At 36.4% G+C, this 22,792-nt stretch overlaps 1 protein-coding gene across 13 annotated transcripts in view; it reads left to right on the top strand.

Moving 5' to 3' along the window:
• The window catches only part of MYO3B (myosin IIIB), a 201,484-nt gene that overhangs the window by 89,600 nt on the left and 89,092 nt on the right, over positions 1 to 22,792 (top strand). For all 13 annotated transcript variants that reach the window (XM_027636968.1, XM_027636971.1, XM_027636969.1 and 10 more), the window contains 13 exons: positions 4,197 to 4,293; positions 5,187 to 5,303; positions 6,154 to 6,258; positions 8,847 to 8,930; positions 9,639 to 9,841; positions 10,203 to 10,301; positions 10,910 to 11,024; positions 11,392 to 11,518; positions 11,663 to 11,873; positions 12,942 to 13,089; positions 13,307 to 13,460; positions 15,290 to 15,378; positions 16,926 to 17,055. In XM_027636968.1, the coding sequence (XP_027492769.1) occupies positions 4,197 to 4,293; positions 5,187 to 5,303; positions 6,154 to 6,258; positions 8,847 to 8,930; positions 9,639 to 9,841; positions 10,203 to 10,301; positions 10,910 to 11,024; positions 11,392 to 11,518; positions 11,663 to 11,873; positions 12,942 to 13,089; positions 13,307 to 13,460; positions 15,290 to 15,378; positions 16,926 to 17,055 (1,679 nt within the window). The remainder of the gene's footprint in view (positions 1 to 4,196; positions 4,294 to 5,186; positions 5,304 to 6,153; positions 6,259 to 8,846; positions 8,931 to 9,638; positions 9,842 to 10,202; positions 10,302 to 10,909; positions 11,025 to 11,391; positions 11,519 to 11,662; positions 11,874 to 12,941; positions 13,090 to 13,306; positions 13,461 to 15,289; positions 15,379 to 16,925; positions 17,056 to 22,792) is intronic.

The raw sequence follows: 22,792 nt of genomic DNA, 5'->3' as shown, positions 1-22,792 counted from the left end.
ATCTGTACATCAGGAAGAATCAAACTTGAAGAAGCCTAGGGGGAAAGAAAAAAGAAATCTAAGCATTTAATAGTTTGAGAAGGCCAGGTATGTTCAGGCTACTTTGTCAGATATTAGGATGAGGCTACAGTGTCTTGGCAGCTTCCCCCTTCTTATTAGCCAGCTGGATTACAGCAGTCCATCCAAGGAAGTAATTCTTACAACCAGATATCTAGCTTCTCTGCCAGCTCAGATTTAGTTTTGAAAGCAATTAACTGCAAGGAACTTGATTGCATCCAGCCAGTAATTTCCTTTGGACTCGGAGTTAATAACAGAAACAGAACCAGAAATAGTCCTCTGATGCTACACACAATGTAATTTAATGCAATTTTTCCAGCCTTCATCTATATGAATATTAGGCAAATGAATTTAAAACTCTTTTTTTCCTTTTTTATTATTTTTTTTCTAAATCACAAAACTACTGTGGCTCCCCCAAAGTGACCCTTCTTCTAATTATAGTGTATGTGTTTTTACTGGAGTTACAAAGATTTTTGCTATAGCTGCAGCATTCATATTGTAATTAAGGCTATGTCAGTGTCTCTATTATGACCATGCTTCAACAAATTACTCCAGGGTGAAACTTGATGTACAGGGGCAAAATTCAGTCTTTGCAATGCATGGGAAATAGGTTGTGTATCTCTGTGTGGCAGTAGCACATTCTACCTTTTTTTCTTTTTCACTGTGTTGAGTATTTTTCTTGTAAATCCCAGGAATTAATTTTAAAATTGCCAATAATATAAAGAAGGACAAGTACAGAAACAATTGTTCCTATGTGAGTCCTAGAAAAAACCCCGAACAGTAAACATGAATGCTTACCTGCACCAGGAGAGCGAAGTAAAGGCCCTAATAATGCTAGGGGTGGAGAGGAGAGAATCAGAGAGGCAGCTTCCCCATGAATGCAAAAATTCTTGGCCTGTGTTGTTTTGCTGCTCAGGTTGGACCTGCCAGCAAGACGATGTTTCAATCTGGAAGTCTGTGTGGTCCATCTAGCTTTTTCTTTCCCATCATGAACTTAATAGCGGGGATATATGAGTGTATAGCTATTTACAGTGCACTTCTATTGCTGTGACTGGTGTCTAATACAAAAAGAGGTTACTTTCTTTCAAACTGTTTCTTTCCCACAAGTAGAACAAATTAATACTTCCTACCATCTTCATGGAATTGTTCTCCCCAGGGAGAAATGCTTCTCGCCTTTTGCTCCTCCTCCAAAATCCAAGAAGACTGTCCCTTCCAGCTATTCCTGCCTGAAGAAAAAGGCAAAGGGAAGGTGCTTGGGAGGATAGTCTTTTTCAACAGGCATTGCTCATCACTAGATTTCTGGAACAAACCTTATGCTGTGCTTCAGGTCCCTTCCAACCCAAACCATTATGTGATTCTGTAACAAAAATAGGTGCCTTGAGTGACTGCCCCTCTATGCCAGTTCTTTTAACAGTGAAGAGACTACATCTTCCAGGGATTGATTCTGAACATTGCTGGAAACTTAAGGCAAATATAACACCTTTGATTTTCCTTTGACTTAGAACTTGTACTGAAAAAATGGCTGATAATTCTACTTTTTATGGAAAAAACATACTGAGAGTTATTTTCCTAATTAAGAGTGTTTCCTTCTGCTTTTTTTAGAATTTTTTTATTATATTTTAAAAGCAGATTATATTTCTGATGTTAAGTTGTGGAAATAATTAAAGGTTACTGTTTGTGGTTTTCCTTTTCCACTCTGTCAATGCATCTGCAGGACATAGGGTCAGTAGAAAACTGATGAGACCAGCAGGAGATTTGAAGCTAATGTGATGTTATGCTCCTAATATCCTCTTCCTAATCATGTACTTAGAAAAATGACTTAAGCACAAGAAAATATGTGCTCAAAGGTGTATATGTTTTACTTACGTTTGACTAAAACTAGTTTCCTTATTTATTTACATAGTGTTAAAAGGAACCCTTTCCAATAAAAAAGATTGATTTGTTTATCACTTAAGGAGAACAAACAGCAGGAGTTTAATACACAATCAGATAGCAGATTAGTTTACAAAGCCATTCTGCAATTAGACATGCTTAGGTTTGAATGTGCCTCCTTATCCCTCCTCCTCGCACCTCTGGTAGATACGTCCGTACTTGCAGCTTGTTGCGATTCAATATTATGTCTGTGATGTTTTGCTCCAGGAAGAAAAAGCTTCACAGATGAGTTATATTAGCTATTGCTTTTCTGGTTACATCTCCATGAAGGGAAGCAACTGTTCAACTGTTTGCTTCATTTGTAAACCAGGGAGTGCTCCCATCTCTAAATGATTTAAATTATTTACAACAGCATTTTTCTGTAAAGTAAGAGGTTGAATTCTGGTTTGAAAGGGAAAAAACAGTTAAAAAAACCCAGTAGTACATTAGGCTATTTACATGCATACCTACTCCTTCAAGGATCTGGCTTGTTAGCAAAGTGTAATGTTCTTGCATATAGTGACTCTTAAAAAAAAAAAACAAAAACAAAAAGAAAACACAACCTAATCAAAGACCATAAAATGGAAAATTTAATTGAATGGAACTTTGAACAAATTAAAATGATTGCCGTGCTACCCACAGGAAATAATACCCACTGTAACAATTTTTCTTTCATAACTTATTATTTGTGTTGTTGTGTCCTTCTTTCATTTCTTCAGATGTACAATATCGATCAAACTACCATCTCTGGGAATGTAGTGGGACTGTCAGCAAAACCTGCTGTCTTCCGCTGTTTCATTTTCTAGCTGACGAAAGAGTTTGCACGGTTTTATTTAGTTATTATTCAAATAAACCATTACAGAACAGTTTTCCAGAACTCGTTGAGTAGCCAAAAGGAAAGAAGGAAAATTAATAAAAATAGAAATAAAAAAAATTATGGTCTTTAAATGTGATTTGCAATTGTCTGTGAAGCTGTACTCATGGCTAACACTCCTCTCCTTCCCCTTTGTTAAAGGCTTTCCATGCAATAATTCTTCTGATGATATAATAGCTCTTGGATATGAAAACATTCTCTTTTACTGAATGCAAGCTGACTAGCTCCAAATGTAGAAGTGTACATAAAGGGCAAAAATGCAAAAGCCTCAATGTTAATTTTTGAAAGAGGATTCAAGAGCGTATGAAGATACAATTATAAAAAAAAGACCTGCTACATCTCCATATTAACCTTGAACATTATAGATAAACTGTGTTTCCTGCACAGTTACAGTACCATTCTGTTAGTACTTGATATAATATTTAGTGTTGTTTTGGTATGTGTGACCATGTGATTCCTACTTTCTACATGGCAACCAATGCAGAAACAATCTGTCAAGGACTGTCATTGAGGATCAATGCTAAATGTTACTCAGCAGGATGCAGACTGTATCTCGGTGGGTGTCCTTCTACTATGCTTTGATTATGTTTGTTGTAAAGAAAAGCCTAGTTGTGCTTACAGCATTTATATTTCACACCCTCTGTGGAGGACATGTTACAGCCTCTTGATTTGTTCCCGTTTCAACGTGATGTGTTGTTTAAAAATATATACACAGCATTTTCAAAGATTCCTTCAGTATAATCTGATTATAAAGGGGTTATGTGACAGTTTGTCTCTGCTGCTTATTGTGTGGCTTAAATCTCTGAGGACAAGCTGACTGAACATCCATACAATTTAGAGTCTGATGGCAGCTGTGGTTCAAAAATGTTGGTTTGGACCAGATCTAGGGTCATCTGAGGAGGCACTTTGGCATACACCAAGGTAACAGTAAGATTTTATACTATTTATTGCTTCTTGTGGCTTCTTTAGATGACAGTAGTATTGACTGGGTACATGGGGGAACATTTAATTAAACAGAGTAGTAATTTATTAACTTACACCAAGGAGGTAAGGGAAAAGGGGGAGAATATTTTTATGCTTTACTGTCTGAGTGAAGAGTAGTAAGTCTACAGATAAATCTTGGCTGAGCATTGATAGGTAGTTTATATATTGTGAAAGAGAAGGCACATATTAGAGTGGACAGCAAGCTGTGTATTGCTTTTATAAAAGGATATTGCAAGCAAAAATATGCATTTCAGAGAATGTGTCTGTTTTCTGCATGACAAAAAGTCCCTCGTGACTTCTCATTACCTCTTAATGTTTGCTGTCTTTGATACACTTTTGTAACACTGCTGCTCTACTAACAAACTTCCAGACATGAACGAATACATACTAGAAGACCTTACCATGTGGATGGAGCTGACAAGTACTCTCTAGATGATGATCTGGTAAATCTAGAAGTTCTAGATGAGGTACTGTACTGTCCTGAGTAGCAGTTTCTGACAATTGTATTTCACATTTTGCCTATTTCTGCTTTTTAGGCCTCTCTTAGCAGAATGAAAATAGTTTCTTCTTGCAAGTTTTTATCTCACCATGGAAAGGGGATTCTCCCGTGACCGATCTGCTACCATCACTTCATTAATATTCCATATAGTGGCATAAAAATAGTAGCAATGAATACTATTTTGTGGAAGAACTCAATTATGAGTGATGCTAGTTTAAATTATTTTTGTGAGTTTCCTAAAATGTGAGATTTAGTCATAAAGATCTAGGTTTATGTGATTTTATTTTTCTAAAATTGATTATTTATGTAGAATAATATGTTATCTACAGCTCTTGGATAAAAAGTGATAAAACAATATCAATTTCCTATTTTACTATATCACCTATATGCGGAGTATCTGTAAATTTTTTCATTGATGATTCTTAAATTACATGCCATCAAGAAAAAGACATAATACTAAATTGTGGTAGTGTCCTGTTTAAAACAGTCTTTTACAACTACTTAAAATTTAATCCTTGAAAACTTATTATCCTTGTTTCATGGCCAAATAAAAAAATTAAATGGAAATATACTATGAAGTGCAGCAATAATGTGCACATCCATTTTCTCTTCAGAAGGTTTGCTTTACAGGCTGATATAACAAAATATGTACTAATCTTCAAAAAGGAGTTGCCATTTAACTTAGTTTTATGGCATTAGCAAGAATTTTGAAAATATTTGGTTATGCGGTTTTGGCACTTGAAAAATAATTAGTAATACTTACAATAAGTATTTCTTAATCAGTGTTCTCAGTATATTTACAAAAATCTTCCTAAGGGGAAAAATATTGTATAACTATCAAACTTCTTGTAATCTTCTCAGGATACAATTATCCATCAGCTGCAAAAACGCTATGCTGACTTACAGATTTATACTTATGTTGGAGACATTTTAATAGCCTTGAACCCCTTCCAGAATCTCAACATTTATTCTCCCCAGGTAAGAGAGATTCCAAGCTGTGGACAGTAGTAACTTTACATTTTGTATTAACACCACCAGCTAAAACTCTTAAGCAATGTTGGAAGCTAGGAGTACAGACTAAACCTCAGCCTTTTCTTCTTCCAGAACAGTACGGCTATGAATCTGTGTTGCTCTGGTTTGTTTTTTAAATTTGGTCTCATTCAATTTCATTCCTTTCTGCTTGATGGCACAACTTCCATGGTACAGATGAAGGTCACCCCAGCCCCAGATGGGCCTCTTGTCTAGCATTTAGGGCTTTCTTCTGCTAAGTGGTTATGTGAACCTCCTCATGCTGAGGCTTTTGCTTCCTGAAGAATTTCTCTGACTATTAAATGTCCTGTGCCATCAGCTCTGGCTTAGAAGAAACAAGTGAATCAAATGCTGTAAAGATAGAGGCAGTTTAATTCCCTACAAATATGAAGAGAGGTGGAGCTAGAAATTACTTAGTCTCCATGGGTTCTTCAGTCAGGGCTGCAGGTAGAGGAGTGAGATTTCAGATTGACTATTATCTTTGAAGTTTCTTTCGTATAAGTTGGGTATTTCCTTTATTAAAGGTTTGTGTTTGAAATTCTGTTCCTTGTGTTACAGTTCTTTTCACTTTCTTATATGGGAAATGTCAGAGGGCATTCTAGGTGTTGTAATTTGTATTCTGGAAGTTGGACAGTGTCAAGAATTACCACTCCTCTTCCAGATGAATCAGTGGAAATTCTGTGCTATAATAGGCAACTGCCTCTGTTGAACAGGCAGAAGATAGTCACTGTTCTCTTTTCAGTTCTTAATTATGTAGCTAAATTGCATATGTAGACTACTGTGTGTTCTTTAAATTTAGTTCTCCAAGCTTTACCATGGTGTGAAGCGTTCATCAAATCCCCCCCACATATTTGCCTCTGCGGATGCTGCCTACCAAAGCATGGTTACATTCAGCAAGGATCAGGTAAGAATCTGTTCATTTTGGTTTAGATTCCATATTAAGTATGCTGCCACTGTGCTTCATGGCTGTGGCTAATGTTCTGTTATGTTGTACTTTGGGAAATTTTTCTCTAATCCTTTTATTCCTACAACAGAAAAACCAGAGTAGAAATCCAGTCAGGTTTGGGAATTCTGAAGAAGACACAGTGACATAAAAGAGGCTTAAAGGTCAAATAGGATGATAGGAGTACCTGACCAATATAGTTTCCTGGACATTCATGAAGTCCTGGCATTTAAGACCAGCTGCAGAATGTTGCTGCACAGTGATCCTAGGCCTGTCTTGCCCTGGGTACTTCAATAACTTACACTTGTGTTAAATAGGAGGTTCTCAATGACACAGCAGATTAAGAGAGTTTGAACCACTTTTCTGTTTCAAAAAGACCCTAAGTCACAAAAAATAGGAACCATTATCTCATTTTTTAGTAAAATATATTATGGATGGGTCTATTATAAATATAATAAGGGCACAAATCTAATTATTATTAGCAATAATTTTAATGAGAATAAAATACCATGCTGTAGAAGATTTTATTACATTCTTAAGATTATAACTTTGTACTCTTTCTAATTTGATGTGCTGTATGTACATGACTATTGAGGGCTGATAACTATTTTTGTTCATAAAATCTTTGTGATTTTACCCTGCACATTGCACAATAATTCATAGAAAATGCTTTTTTAAAATCATAAAAGCAGAATAAAATAATAAAAGGCATGCAATCAGAAAATGCTAAGAAAAGAAGACAAATAAAAGGAACATTAAAGATGAAAACAGGAGCTTTACTAAGTATGTACACTGACCTGAGAGATGATTAGTACTTCTTTAATGACATATATGCTCTTTAATGGAGGCATGAAAGAAAACAAATACTCATGTAGAGTAAGTTATGTAAGAACTTGTTATCTGAGGAAAAAAATTAGTAATGACTTCAGCTCATCAGGCCATGTACGTCTTTAAGTAGGTGTTTTGTACCTGTTTAAGAAACAATTTTCATTTAGATCTAAATCAGTTTGCTATTTGCTGCTTGCAAAGTATTACAGGATCTTGTTCATTACCTGACCAGTGTTATGTTGGTTCTTCAAGTAAAGCTACATTAGATAAACACTGTAGCCAGACTGAAAATGTTTTGATTCTGTTTGTTTTAGACATTGAGCTTTCTCTTGTTTTTTTTTCCTGGGAAAGTTGAAAAGTGGCTTAAGGTCTTAATATTTTTCCTGAAGTGAAAGTCAAGTTCTAACCAATTCTGCAAGGACTCATGGGTTTTAACCGTGTAAACTTTTATACATACCTTCCCTAATCACCCAAAGGCAATTAAGTTAAATAGTGTAACTCTGTAAATCCATCGATGTGTTACCTGTTTCCAAGAGCAAAAATACCTGAAAAGAAGCAAATAAATGATCTGCAAATGTCATATTGCACACATTATGTAGAGTCAGTCCCTGCACCTGCTGTCAGGCACCGCTAGGTACCACCAGGTAATGGTTGCATCTTTCAGATCTTTTCACATGGCTCAATTCTGTATGAAGTGGCAGTGTGCATCAAGTATTTTAGGACCTTGTATCTTTTCCCAACCAAGAATCTTGTATGTTCACAGTGTCATGCAGATAATTTTCAAGTGTTTGGATAAAAACAAGTGCATCTGTGCAACTGCTCAGTGTTAACATTTTACTTGGATGTCTGTTGATACTGTACCTTAAATAGACTAATATTTGTATTGGTGATCTGTAGAATATGTGGAAAAATGGGGAAAATAATGAATACTGTTAGAATTCATACTCTCTATAATCTGAAGTGTTCACGCTTCAGTGTTCATGTGTGAACTGGCCTTTTAGGTGTACTGGGCTTCTACTTCCATCTTATCCACGAAGTATAAGAGCAGAGAATTTAGACCATTCTAGCTAGTCTCTGAATCTGGCATCCATTTGGAGAGCCTATAAAATACCATATGTGAAAGACTGCTGACCCAAGAAGAAGGTGGATATGTCCTCCCAGAATCATGAAATGAAGAGATGCATATTTTTCTGAAATGTTTAGATGCTAGTTTGCTGTTCTGGTTTGAATGTCAGAGTCACCTACAGAATAGCCTCTCTATGCAGTGGTAATTATTTAAAATTACTTTTAGGAGCAAACTTTTGGTCAGTGTAGCTGTACCCTGTGATACGTGTTAATTCATATGAAGTCAATGCAGTGAGCTCAGAAGCACATCAACTGAGATGTGGCAGTTTTCTGAGTTTTAAGCATTTGAGAGAAACCACAAAAATGTTAGTCATGTCTGTAGACATGATCCCTCATTTATGTGTCTTAGCCCTTAGAAATTCAGTCACTGCTTCACACATGCGCAGTGCTATTAGGCACTGTGAGATGCATTTTAGTAATCTAGGGAATAAATTATTGCACTGAGTCTTTGCTGATCTCTCCTTTCAGAAGGGGATTGACCCTTAAAGTATTTTGCAGTTTTGGTACTAAACATGAAGTAAAAGATGGAAGTGGTAATGGCTGATATTGACCATGTGGTGAACTCTACACCTGAATGTTTTGTTTTGTGTGTTCAGTGCATTATCATCAGTGGGGAAAGTGGTGCTGGAAAGACAGAAAGTGCCCATCTGATCGTCCAACATTTGACCTTCTTGGGAAAGGTATTTCTTAACCAATTATGTAAAACCGTGAACAAGTCCTTCCAACCCCACCCCAGTTTCTGCTTGATTTAATCTTTAATATTTAAAGCTGTTTACGTAAATTGTCCCACTTGAGTTAGGGGCGTAATAATCATGCATGTGTGAGAGCACTGAATTGAGATATGAATGTGACTCACACCAAGCCACTCGATATTTTTTTAAAGAGTAGGTGCTGGATTCTGAGTGTTCAGTACTGGTAGTTATGTACAGTGTTTATCACATATATTATTGTTTATTTATACAATGACAGATCTTACTATGGCTCTAATCTTAGAAGCTCTTAGACATTTAAATGTTACAAAAATGCTATGAGCACAAAATGATGGAAAAATCAAGCATGTTAAGGTTAACCTTAAGTAGATGTCTTTAGTTTTTTTATGGGTTTGGTACTCTTAACTAATTATATGACACCTCAGAGGTAGAACAATTGCAGAGAAAGCAGAATCTGCATATTCCTACCTGTGGGAGACTTCCTCATCAATTTGTTAGACCTGTTGTTATGTAAGTAGGAAGGTTAACACAGTACCTTGAGGTACATTCTTCCTGCCACAGTACCTAAGTCCATACAAGCATGAGAAGAGGATTCTATGCTTCTGAAGCAAGAATTGGATTGTGGGTAAGCATTATATTCTTTTAGTTATTATTCTGATCTGTATCTGTTCTGTCAAGGCCAATAACCGTGCTTTGCGTGAGAAAATTCTTCAGGTGAATCCTCTGGTTGAAGCATTTGGGAATGCCTGCACTGCCATCAATGACAACTCAAGTCGCTTTGGAAAATATCTGGAAATGATGTTTACACCCACAGGAGCTGTAATGGGGGCAAAGATTTCTGAATATCTCCTTGAAAAATCAAGGGTCATAAAACAGGCTGTGTAGGTATATTAATTGTTTGTCCTTTGACATATATATATAATGTTTGGATTGATTTAATTATCAAAAATTCTGTATTTTAAATACTTTCCGATCTTCTGCTGAAGCAGTGATCCTTTGTACAGTGCTATGACAAGAGTAGTCAGGTTCTTTTGGTGTGGAAGCCAGAGCCGCTCCATTCTTTGGAGAAATGTTGTGTTGACTGGGTTTTCTGTGTTTCACAGTTGCTGATCCTAAACCATTAAAACAAGTGGGAGATTTGCTACCTGCTTCAGTGAGCTCATTATAAAAGAACTACTTTTACACTGTACAAGATGCCACAAGAATAAACACAGGTGCTTTAAAAGGATTTTTTTTTTCCAGGGGAGAGAAAAATTTCCATATATTTTATTATATTTATGCTGGCCTTTATCATCAGAAGAAACTTTCTGAATATAGACTTCCTGATAAAAAGCCTCCTAGGTAACTATCGCTCACTTGTTTTAACTGCTCATTGTAATTAGCTGTTGATCAGCACTTGCTTTCAGTATGATGCCTTAAAATCTCTCTTAATCCTTCTCCATCTCTTAAGGACCTTTTTTAATCCTCCCAAGGAAAGAAGAGGATGGACGCTGAGGCATTCCATTATTTGTGTTTGTTTGAGAAGTTGAACTATTAAAACAGGAGGAGGAAGAATCAAGCTCATTATTATGTAGATATACTGACATACTTTCAATGAGATCAGCCCACCTTATGAATTTCTTACCATAATGCTTCACATTCAGCAATAACCCAGAATATGTTTTGAAGTTGTGTTTTTTAACTGGTGTTTGTACTCTGCATGCTTCTGATCTGTATTGGGTGAGGGCATATGTGTCAAATGTTGGGAACACTAATAGACATTAACAAAGGATAAGTAAAAGTTAATGCAACAGAAGCAAAACCTTCACATGAATTAGCACCAAACTATATAATTGGAAGATATTGAGATAAATGTTCTTTCCAGTTACTGAGGTACTTGCATTGAAGTCACTGGAGGTCATACTGACCTATCTGTTAGTGTGATGTTTTCTTTCTCCCACTCTGTTTAGATATATTGATAATGAAACTGGAAGAGTGATGCATGATATTGTTACTAAAGATTCTTATGGAAGACAATTTGAAGCGATTCAGCATTGCTTTAGAATTATAGGATTTACTGACGAGGTAAGAGATCCAGGTGCTAAACCATTATTGACCTTCTTTATAAAAACTTACCTCCAGTGCTACCTTTTGGTTTTGTGGATGCACACCTGCACCACAGAATCTCTTTTATGACAGAAGTGAACCCTGAAAGAACAACCACACACTCAGAAGACAAGAGCAGCCTGAGGTCTCGGTTGGTACTCAGGCAATTCTGTATTGCACTGTTTTCTGTGCAAATAAGAGTTTACTTGAACTTGTAGAATTTGGTTTCAGAGAAAGCTATGAACTTTAATAGCCATTCCAGTGCCTACATTTTTTTGTCATAGCCTACATATGATCTGTATATCTAATTGGATTCCTTAAAAGTGCATCTTGTCATCTTTTACAGGAAGTGTACTCAGTGTACAGAATTCTGACTGGAATCTTAAATACTGGAAATATTGAGTTTGCTGCCATTTCTTCACAACACCAAACGGATAAAAGTGAGGTTCCCAACCCAGAAGCCTTAGATAATGGTAAATACATTTTAATGTGGTCAGTTCTGTAAATGCAATTTAACTGTATTTATGAGAATCTGTAACTCATGGTAACAGTTGGTCAATGCTGGTGATTTCCACTGCATAATCACAGTTGTGTATCTTTTTTCCACTGTCTTTTAGCTGCTGCACTGCTAAGTATTGGGTCAGAAGAACTTCAAGAGGCCCTAACCTCCCACTGTGTTGTAACACGGGGGGAGACTATTATCCGGACCAACACCGTGGACAAAGCAGCAGACGTGCGAGATGCCATGTCTAAAGCACTTTATGGCCGACTCTTCAGCTGGATTGTAAATCGTATTAATACACTGCTTCAGCCAGATAAAAATATATGGCAAGTTACACATCACTGAATCATGTGTACTTACTGTGCATATGTCTGATGGCTTCATCCATTTGTATATTTTTGATTTTGCAGAAAGGGTGCTGTGTTTATTTTGACTAAGGCTTCAAAATGGCTTTCATGCTGTGATACTGAATTTTGTTTCCAGGACATTAATCCCATCATTTTCAAAGACCCAAGTAGAATTTAGCTACTGAAGTCAATGGAAATTGAGTTGTTGAAGTGCTGTATAATTCTTTAAAAAGATGCTTCCTATATATTGAACATGAAAATCATACAGAAGTCTGATAAGTACACTGAAAAACTTTAGTATGTATTCACAGTCCTTACAGATCTTGGGTTTTTTAGTAATAAATACAGATATCAGATTATTATTGTGCTGCTACTTGAGATGTAAATGATGATTTTTTATTTTTCATAGTTACAGAAACATTACATTGTGCACCCTTATGATTTCATTGTCAGGTACTAATCTGGCTGGTTTGATCTTTTGGAGCAGCTGTAGAGATTTTAGAAACAAGAGAACCCCTCAGGTGATGTGAAAATGCCTCTGATCTGAGATCTCTACTTGGCACTTCACTGTGTCATATAGACACATTCTCATCCATATCCAGTTTTGGTGGTGACTGTCATACTTCAGTTCACACGTGGGCTCTTGACAGTCCACCTTGTAGCAGAAACAGACTTGGTAATTACCCTTCTGAATGAGTATAGCAGAAACATACTATTAAAACTTGACACCTTTTGACTATCTGGAGGAGCAGACAAATTTTATTTGAGGTCTGCCTATGAAACAACTTGTTTTAATATGGCTGCTAAATGTGGCTTACTTTGTACCTATGATTCTCCTGCCACCTTCATGGAAATTTGCAAGAAGCAAGTGAAAAACAAAAGTCTTAACAATGCTGAACAAATGCACGAGTTGTCTTAGGCTCAGACACACTTTTCCTATGATTTTTGCAGCAGAGTAAATCAATTATGCAATCCTAGTTACCATGTTTATTTTTATTTTAACGTGATGTTGCCCACGATGAATTCTGTTTGTATTTTCACATGCAGCAATGCTGAAAGTGGGATGAATGTTGGGATACTAGACATATTTGGATTTGAGAACTTCGCAAGAAATTCTTTTGAACAGCTGTGCATAAATATTGCTAATGAACAGATCCAGTTTTATTTCAATCAACATATCTTTGCACTTGAGCAGGTAAATTCAGCTCTGATGAGTTCTAGCTGAATCAGCCATCCTAAACCATAGACTGTATTCAGACTATTTATAAACCATAAAATGGGTATGTGATTTAAATGGAAGATAATGACATCTTTCAGTTGAAGTTTTGTGAATAATGTTGCTGAAGCTTATAGAATATTGCTATGCATCACGAATGTGTTAAATATTAAAACTGTGCTGATGACTTTTGTAGATGGAGTATCAGAGCGAGGGAATTGATGCAACTACAGTGGAGTATGAGGACAACCGTCCTCTTCTAGATATGTTCCTTCAGAAACCCATGGGTCTCCTGTCTCTGCTAGATGAAGAAAGTCGATTTCCTCAGGCAACAGACCTAACTTTAGTTGGTATGTACAAACAAAAACTCTGTGAAATGACAAATGTATTGTAAGAAGGCAGAATGTCATCGTTGTTCAAGTTTTACTAGCCTAGTTGTCCTGGTGAGGCTGTGCCATTTTAGTTGACATTCTAAAGTTCATTTTTCACTGTGCTTCATAATTTTCTCTGCTTACTTGTTTTCTATCCTTTTCATATTGGAAAAGTTATCCTAAATATTGTGTGTCAAGAGCTTATTGTCTTTCCAGTGTTACAAGGAAATAACCTGTGTCTTGTCCTTGTACATGAGGTGTATCAAGCAGTATTTATCCCCATTTACGGAAGAGGTGGCTGAGACAGAGTAGAATCTTGTATCTGGGACCACCCTGTGAGCAGCATTAGTGTTGAAAGTAAAATTTAGAGCTCCCAGGCTCCTAGGCCCATGTTTATCCAATTAGAAAATACTGCTTCATTCCAGATTATCTCATCATAAATAGGAAGTGTGTGTTATTTGTGGTGTGCCATCTGGCTGAATATTTCCCTGCCTTCATGCATATCTTACATACATTTTAACAAATTTTGGTGCCAAACTTAAAACATGCAGTGCATGCCATGTTTAAAACTGTTGTCTTGCTTTTATTTGCTAGAGCTGACCTTTTCCCTGTGATATTTCCTTCAGTGGAATGTGCAGCAGAGGCTCAAGATGTTAGTCAGAGGAAAATAACAGCTGCCTATTAAATTGCACAGTACATATAGTAGATTTTTTACTTCTGCTAGGCTGAGTTTACCGGAATTCAAGTCACAGATTGAACAAGTACTATGGTTTCATTCCACTCCTCCTTTGTATACTAAAGTAGTCTGCTTCCTTGTGGGTCACATCAATCAGTTAATACTGAATACTGAACTTCTACTGTTAGAGGAACCTTCCTTGGTCCAGTGCTGATCAGCTTTACTGCTGATCTGTACACAGAACAGCAGGATCCCTCAAGGAGACAGCAAAGTGAGAGAGATATTTTGCCCTCTCCAGGTGTGCCAGACAGTCATTAATTCCACTACTCTGTTCCAGCCCCCTGAAATTCCAAACTTAGTTATTTTTGCTTTAAATACAAGCTTGATTGAGTGTTAATAGAAAGAAAAACCTGACACAAGTTGCTGCCTGGGCTTTCAGTGTTGGACAGACAACACTAACTTCATTACGAAATATTAAAGAGCATACAAAATATCACAGGGCATAAAAGACATTTTTCTCAGAAGTTGGAGTTTCCTTTTCTGTCAGTTCTTTAGAGGTAGGCACAGGAAACAGAAAGTCTCTTTAGAAGAGCTTTTGTATAGAAGCCTCCTCTTTTTCTGTAGAAGTCCAAAGGTAAATGAGACACAGTTCCAGACTGAAGACATTAACATATCCTTAAAACATGATGAACAAAGCTAATTGAATGCAGAGGGAAAGATAGGGAAGATACATTTAAGCAAGCGTGATATATGCACAGTTTTGAATGTACATAATTAAAATAAACATACCCCAACCCTGTATATGTATAAGCAAATTCATATCAAAATATGAGAAATTGTCACATCTTCTCATTAGCCCTTCTTATTTAATAGTTTTCCATGCACAAAACCGTCCACAGCAGTGTTTGAAAGACAGCTTTACTGGGCTAGTTTAGAATGAACTGTTCCATTCAGAAATGACAGCTTAGCAAAAGTGTAGAGAAGCTGGCACACAAATATTTCTGAGCAATCTGATAATATATGTGTTTATAGCAGCTCTGACTTCTTGAGAAGCAATTTAGCAAACTAATTAGGATGAAGGTTATAGTTAATCACTCTGTCACTTAAATCAATGTCTCTTCTCAATCTCTAGATAAATTTGAAGATAACTTACGATGCAAATACTTTTGGAGACCAAAAGGAGTAGAGCTGTCATTTGGTATTCAGCACTATGCTGGAAAGGTAAGGTCATGTGATTTTTATTTAGTTCAAATAGCAGTGGTATGGTCATTATTTCTTTTCATCCAGAGTTTCTGCTTTATGGTGGTTTTTTTCCTCATTTTAATACAAAATATGATAAAGTTTATGCAAACATAGAATCTATAATAAAATTTTCATGTGTAGTGGTCTATTTTAGAACCTGTCCTTAGGGCTCTTGCACAAATTGTGTAGACAGTAACCATCTTTTTTCTGCAAGAACTCTGGCACCAGAAACACCATTATTACAGTCACTTCAAAGGAGCAACTCTCTGGAGCCAGAACAGGCTATGTGCTTGTTAACATCCCGTCAATGCCACAGTAGTTCTGTGTGAGAGTGTATCTAAGTATATAGATAAAAAGCAATGTAAACCAGTATCTGTAATAGAACTTAAAATCCGATAAAAAGCATTGGAAAGACTGGGACTTGCTAGTACAGATGTTTCCTTGTATCTGTAACACCTAACTTCTTTTGTTCACATTCACATGTTATTTTATATGGGGGATAATGTTCCAGTTTTCACCATAACATGAGCTTTGCTTGTGATTTCAGGCCCAAATATTTATTTATAAACAAAATTGAAATGACCATGTTTTACATAGTAGTCAATGAAATCTCATCTTTAGCTCATTATAAGACTGCAGAATTTTAAGATATATCCTAGTAAATTCTGTCCAGCTTTCTGTCTTGGTAAGAGTAACTGTCAAAATTCACACAGGTTTAGTTAGTTCTTTGTACCCAAATGGCCAAGTAATAAAAACACTACTGGTAAGTTCTCTATTGCAAGGAGAACATTCAGTTTCTGTGTAAACTGGTGGACTCCAGGGGAATTGGGCTAGAGAGGAATATTGCTAGGGATAATAAAACAGGTCTAAGAAACTATTGCAATTAAAAAAAAAAAGGGCAAAATTAACTGATTCTATTGATTCTATTATATATATTATATATGTATTCATATTGATTATATGAATACAAATAGCTAGGCATTAATTTCTAAACAAAACAGTTAAAATAATTGAAATAGAGTAATGTTTTGTTTTCCTAATATGATTTTCATTGCAGCAAGAAGCCTGTTTTAATGTACCAAGATGTCCAACTTACTCCTGTTCCTCCAGCAGGTCTACTTAGAGATTACAGATTTGTTGCAGACAACAAATAGATAATAACCACCTGAGAACCATTTCTTACCTCACATATAAATGATCAACTTAAGTATCTCTGTTATATTGCAATGTGCATAAAATAGTTTGTCCTGACAAAGCATAGTACAGCAGGATTTAAGCCATTTAATCCAGTTGAATGTGCAATGTTGAATGTGACATGCTATGAATATAGGTACTGTATACAGCCGGTTTATGTTCTGAAGACGCTGCTGTAGTACACATTTAAGTCCTTCATAGGTAATTCATTGGCCTGTTGGATACAAGATAACTAGTCTATTTGGTCATCCTGATTATTCACATTTTAAGGAACATAGTAGTTTTTGAGTAACCCTTTTTGGCAAATCTTCTGATTCTGTTTCCCACGCTAGGTATTATATGATGCCAGTGCATTCCTTGAGAAGAACAGAGACACTCTTCCTGCCGACATAGTGGTGGTGTTGCGAACTTCAGAGAACAAACTTCTTCAGCAGCTGTTCTCTAGCCCATTAACAAAGACAGGTATTTTCTGCACAGCTTTGCTAACATGGTAACCTCTTCAGCTACCTGCTACTCTAAAACTCTTAATTGTTGCTGGACAGTTTTTTAAAATTACTCTTTTTCAGCTCTGCTCCTAAAGTCACATAGATATCTAAAACATGATGATATATGGGGTTTTTTAATATGTGACATGAATTTTTCTAAAACATCCATGCAGCAAGATTCTTCCCTGACTCTGGAGAAGGAGAGATTATCTGACATGTAGGGCAAGAGCTCATTCTCAGAGCAGGATGAAAATACAGGAGTCTGGTTCTTAGTCCTTTACTAAGATCAGTACTCAGTTGATAGATTCTTGTGTACTGTGTCTTACAGTTCATAAATCATGTGATGTAGATCAAGGTGTTTTGGAGGTAATATCAATCTGTTTAGAAGCATTGATGCAATACATAGTTTCTTACAAATTATAAAAACCACATACTAATATGCTAGAATTAATTCTGTTGATTTAAAGCTTGTTGACTTTGACTTACATGAAAGTCCCAGATCTATAGCTGAATAAAACAGGAAGATGAAGTTTGGTTACTCCATAGATAGATGACAGAATGACAGTAACATATACAAATGATAATTCTGCAGTATCAATACAAACAAGCCAACATATGAACACTTCTCTCAATAATTTCTATGCTCTTTAAGTATCTTTTTCATAACGGTAAGAAAAAGATGTAATACTAAGGAATAATCTAAATACAGTGGATTGTATTAGACTGCAAAACTATTGTAATCTGATCTGTACAAATAAGGTTGTATTTCTAGATAGAAGTTCATGGTACATGCGTTAGATAGTACTGTGTAGGCTTATTGTAAGTGGCCTGTAGATGCATTTCTGTGCCTGTGCAGCAGCTCTCTGTCTTGGATTTCTGAACTGTTTGTAGCCAAGTTGTGAACTTTGGTGATGCATTTAACCTCTTGAGATTTCTATGTAGAAAAAGAACATCTGGAGAAAAATTTATGTTGGAACTTTCTTTGCATATGTAAAATTTATAGCAAAATATGTGTTTATATACCAGAGAGGATAGATTCCTGTTACAGTGTCTCCGTTCTTTTCCTGTAATTGGAAGGCTGTGGACTACCCCCCTTCAAATTACACTTTTAGAGGTCCCTGAGAGGTGAGGATCCAATGAGAAATCTGCTTTTCCTTTCATCTATGACAAGTTTAGATGGAGGGGGATATAGTTTAAGATGGAGAAGAATTGGTTTGTGCCTAAGTGGGGAACAAAGAATCTTTGTGTCTACTTCAGATGTTTGAATCTGTGTTAAACTGATAAAAGAGATTCTGATCAGCAAAGCTAGAAAGAAAGCTCACATCTGGTCAAATGTGCCTCCACACCCCTCTTTACTAGCCATTTTAGACCTTGGAGCTATTGTCAAAACAGAACAGATTAGGTCCTTTGTCCCAGCTATCAGTCTCAATTATTGTAATTATTATACTTTTATTTTATTGCTATTTTTAAATCAGAACATTGGTGTCTTCATGCAAACTCATCTTCCTCTGGCCTTTTACAAGTATTTTCAGTAGCAGTAGCATTCAACTTGAGTATTTTGCCCAAGATGCGTAAAAGGTTCAGTAAGAAGATACCTTTTATTGCAGTAGTGTGTTGTTATGATGTTGGTGTATTTCCACTACGGTTTTAGGTCTCTTACATTCCTTCCTTGTGTCCTATTTGCATGAATTGCGTGCTTGCTCTCTCCTGTTATAGACCATTTACTTTTCTGTGAAGAGCACTCAGCAAGTTGAGTGTTGTCTGCATTTGTCAAGTTGGTACAGGACATCCCATTAACAAAATTATCGTGCATATGCTCCTGTGCATGGTGTTATAAGAATAGCTTAAAGCCCTTAAGTCATTTTATTTTTTAAAAGCCTTTGTAATTTTGCTCTTTTTTTCCAGCTGTCTGATATAATTGGCACTCATATCCTGTGTTGGGGCCTGTGTGTTCTAAAATCAGATTGTTGCCAGGTTTAGTTTTGGCAGCTTGCAAGATAAATGAAAGGTTTGGCTGAGAACAGAAGGTATTGCTGGCAGTGCTGCTTCATCTCTGCTCAGGAAAGAAAGATAATGCTATTCTCTTAACTTTTCACAAAGAGGCTTTTGTAAACAAAAGAATAGTGACTGTGTATATGTCCCATCGTACTCTATCCTTGTCTCTTAGCCCTCTTTCCTGCACTCAACATGGGCTTCACTCCTAAAGCGAACTAGATAAAATGCAGATTGAGATTCATAATCTTGGTACAATTTTCTCCAGCTTTTTGTCAATTACTGACTGATGCAAAAGTTAATAATTTACATGGAAGCCATATTGCGTCTTTCCAGGTAACCCTCACTTGAAATGGGCGTTCTGCCAGTATTTCTGGTGTTTTGTTTGAAGGTGAGTGACAGCACATTCTCACATCTGCTTGCAACTATCTCTGGAATGTGCAGCGTAGGTGGGTTTTGCCGAGCAGCGATCTCCGATACATCCGGCAGCCACTAGGTGGTGGTATCCCAGAAGCGAGAGGGAACGTGAAGCTAGTGACGTTGGGCTGACAATGTCTGAAAATGTAGTACTTAAATACCAAAAAGAACAAAAAGATGCCTTTCCTACCCTGAGATGATCCTCTGTTTGAAGTATATTTATATAACTATCATGTCTTCTACTGTCAAAAACTGAGCAGCATCAAGAAAATAAATATTAAAAAAGCTAAATTCTTCTACTAATTTAGGATCGTGTTAATCCCTGTAATTTATCAAATATACTTATCCCCTCTTAACAAAAGTTTCCATTTCACAGTAGCAGACTGTGCAGTTTAAAGGGCCAGACATTAACAGCAGGACATTAAGTATACATTTGTAATAATAATTTATTGTTAAGAGAGTATGCAATTACTGATGAGACACTGGAACTTGAACATTATGGCACTAATTCTGTAGTCTGTACAGCTTTTTTTGTCATCTTTCAGTGAAAACTTAGTCACGTTTGGCGTGTTTTGAAATCTGCACATTCTAGGGACCTTTAACCTCAAAACTGAATGAACGTATTCTGATTTAACCTAGCAGTTCTCCCAATTGCTTCCATGTCTGTCAGGTTTTTTTTACAGACACAGCTTCTTGTACTGCCACTACTCTAGTTGAATATGCATATTCCCACTCAGATAGAATGCATTCCCAATTGTTTCTGGGTTTGGTTTATTGCTGCTAAAGCATCACAGAGAAAAGGAATCACATGATCTAGAAAATAGAGTCCCCTTGTAAGAGAAGAGAACTTTAATTGAAAAAATTAAGTACAGTCTTGGTACATTCAGTGATATCAGTGAGGAGTCGCAGCACTTGACTCACTGTCCTGATATTCAAGGATTTTTGCAGCATCACCTGTAAGGGATGGTACTTTAGGACTACTTGGGCAAAGCACCTCTGGGGTGTTTTGAGACTTCAGGGGCTTCATCTTCTCAGAAAACTGCAGCACAAGATTCTCTGCTCTTGAAACACAATCTCTGCAGACTTTTGCCCTTCCTATGACTCACAGACCTTTAGAAATACTGTCAGGGTTGCTCTGCTCTGCCTTAGATCCTTGCTGGAGAGAACAGAGAGAATTGCGTTCTGCAGGGAGGGGAGGGGAAATCCTCCAGCTTTCTTGCCAAAAGAGTAGAGATACTGGAAAAAAATCCCTGTCCTTGCTCTGAGGATCAGTAGGGGCTGGGTTTGGTTGCATAGAAGAAATACAGAGCTGAGTACCACTACCACTGTAGCAACATAGCGTCTAATAATTTTGGTAGCATTGGGCATTGCTCACACATTGAGAGTAATAGAGTATCAATATATCATGGCTAATGAACACTCATTGTTTCTGGTGCCTAGATATTCAAGCATATCCTGTCAAAGAGAAAGTTTTCACAACCATCACTGTAGGATTAGGTTAGTGATGTTTTAACAAGGTAATATTTTTGTCCAAAATACATTTTTTTCCGCAGAAACAAGTTAATTATAAATAGCCTGTCTAAAGGTCATTTCCCCTCCTCAGTATTGATTTTTAATCTGTGTTCTTTGTGCCTTTGAGTCTCCAGCCCTGCTTACAGCCCTCAGATGAAAAGTAATTATAAACAGTGTACGTCTCATATAAAAACCAAACCAAAACAATTAACAGACCATGTGCTGAGAGAGAATGTGAAAAAAATGTTTCATGCTTGCTGTGTGCACACTAAAGAACACAAGAACTTGAGCCTTTTGCAAAATCACTTTAAAGAACCGTTTTTCACCATTTCTTGGTGACAAGAGTACTATCTCAGTATTAACTTGTCTGTAACTGTGACAGCGAGTTATTCCTCATGAGGAGTCAGAAACCAGAGGAAATTAATTCTCTTGCAGTTCAGTCCCATGAACAAATACTACTGGGCATAGAGTGAAATCTTGGCCAGTCAAAATCATAGGTGCTTTGCCACTGTTTTTAGTGGAAACATGATTTGAGCAGTCCTGTTTTGTCACTGTGCATTCCTTTTGAGCATATGTCCTTCCTCTAGCAGTAAGTGGCAGATCTCTTAGTTTGGTGTGTGTCATTCTTATGCACTGAGATAAATCATTTTTCCATTGGGCTTAGTAGATTTTTTTTCTCTTAATTCCACACATCACAATAGAGCAAAAGACTCAAATACATCTCAATTTTACTAAGTTATCCTACAATAAAATCTTTTTATAATGGTACTTTTGTGTTAGTGTTTTTACCTCTAAGAGAAGAGATAAGGCACTCTAAGACAAATGAATTGATAAACAAAGCCATTGTAATTTTAATATCTCTACTTAAAGATGAATCAGAATTTATATTTTGTAAGAATTTGGGTCAAGTTAATGGAAGCTATATATTTAACTCAGAACATGGTGGCTTTTGTTCTTCTAATGGGTCTGTGTGTTAAAAACATAAAAATAGTTTTTGCTTTGCTGCCAGTGTTTGTGTGCAAAGAGAAGCTTTAAACCACAGCTGTGCAGCGTAACAATCGTGAACTTTACTGGGTTGCAGATGTGGGACATCAGTAAACTAAATTAAATGTAGCTTAACTGAGTTTGAGAGGTAGAGTGATGCATTACTTTTTCAGTTTTTTACTTGAGCATTTTACAGTTCAGTGTTTCTTTTTTTTCGTATCCTAAGGTTTTGTGGCATAGGACAAATGCAGCACAGATACTCACACGACTTACTAGCAGTAGGATCCAAAACATACTCTGAAATAGCCCTAAAAATGGAACTCATCTAGAAACAGAACGATCAGTTAGATCAAAGTTAAGGTCTCAATCCTGCTAAAGCTTTATATAAAACATAACAGTTATTTACTGTTGACAATAACTCCCTATAAATAGTGTAAAGTGAATCTCTGGAATTGCACAACAGCTGAGAAGGGTCAAGTTAGATTTACCACATTTATGATTGGTAAAGGGCGTTACCTAAATAGAAGACTGCTGTTTTTAATCTGAGACTTCACAGACTATATTGTACTGAAAATGGGCAAAGGACATAATTTTTTTTGTCTCCAAGTGCTTGTAAATTGAACCCTAATAAAAGTACAAGTGGGCAGGTTTAAGAATAGATCTTACTGGTATGATAATAGACCATCCTCTCTAGAACAAATATTGAGAATATTTTTTCTTTACCTCTCTCTCAGAAGAGAGGAGATATCTTTTCCAATTTTCATGTTTCTAACCTAACTTCTCAATCCATAATGAATATGATTTCACAG

Source organism: Corapipo altera, unplaced genomic scaffold (genome assembly GCF_003945725.1).
Source record: "Corapipo altera isolate COAL_440 unplaced genomic scaffold, ASM394572v1 45, whole genome shotgun sequence".
In the NCBI taxonomy this organism is placed as follows: domain Eukaryota; kingdom Metazoa; phylum Chordata; class Aves; order Passeriformes; family Pipridae; genus Corapipo; species Corapipo altera.
Note: the sequence above shows the minus strand (reverse complement) of the source record. Positions and strands in the feature narration are given on the sequence as shown.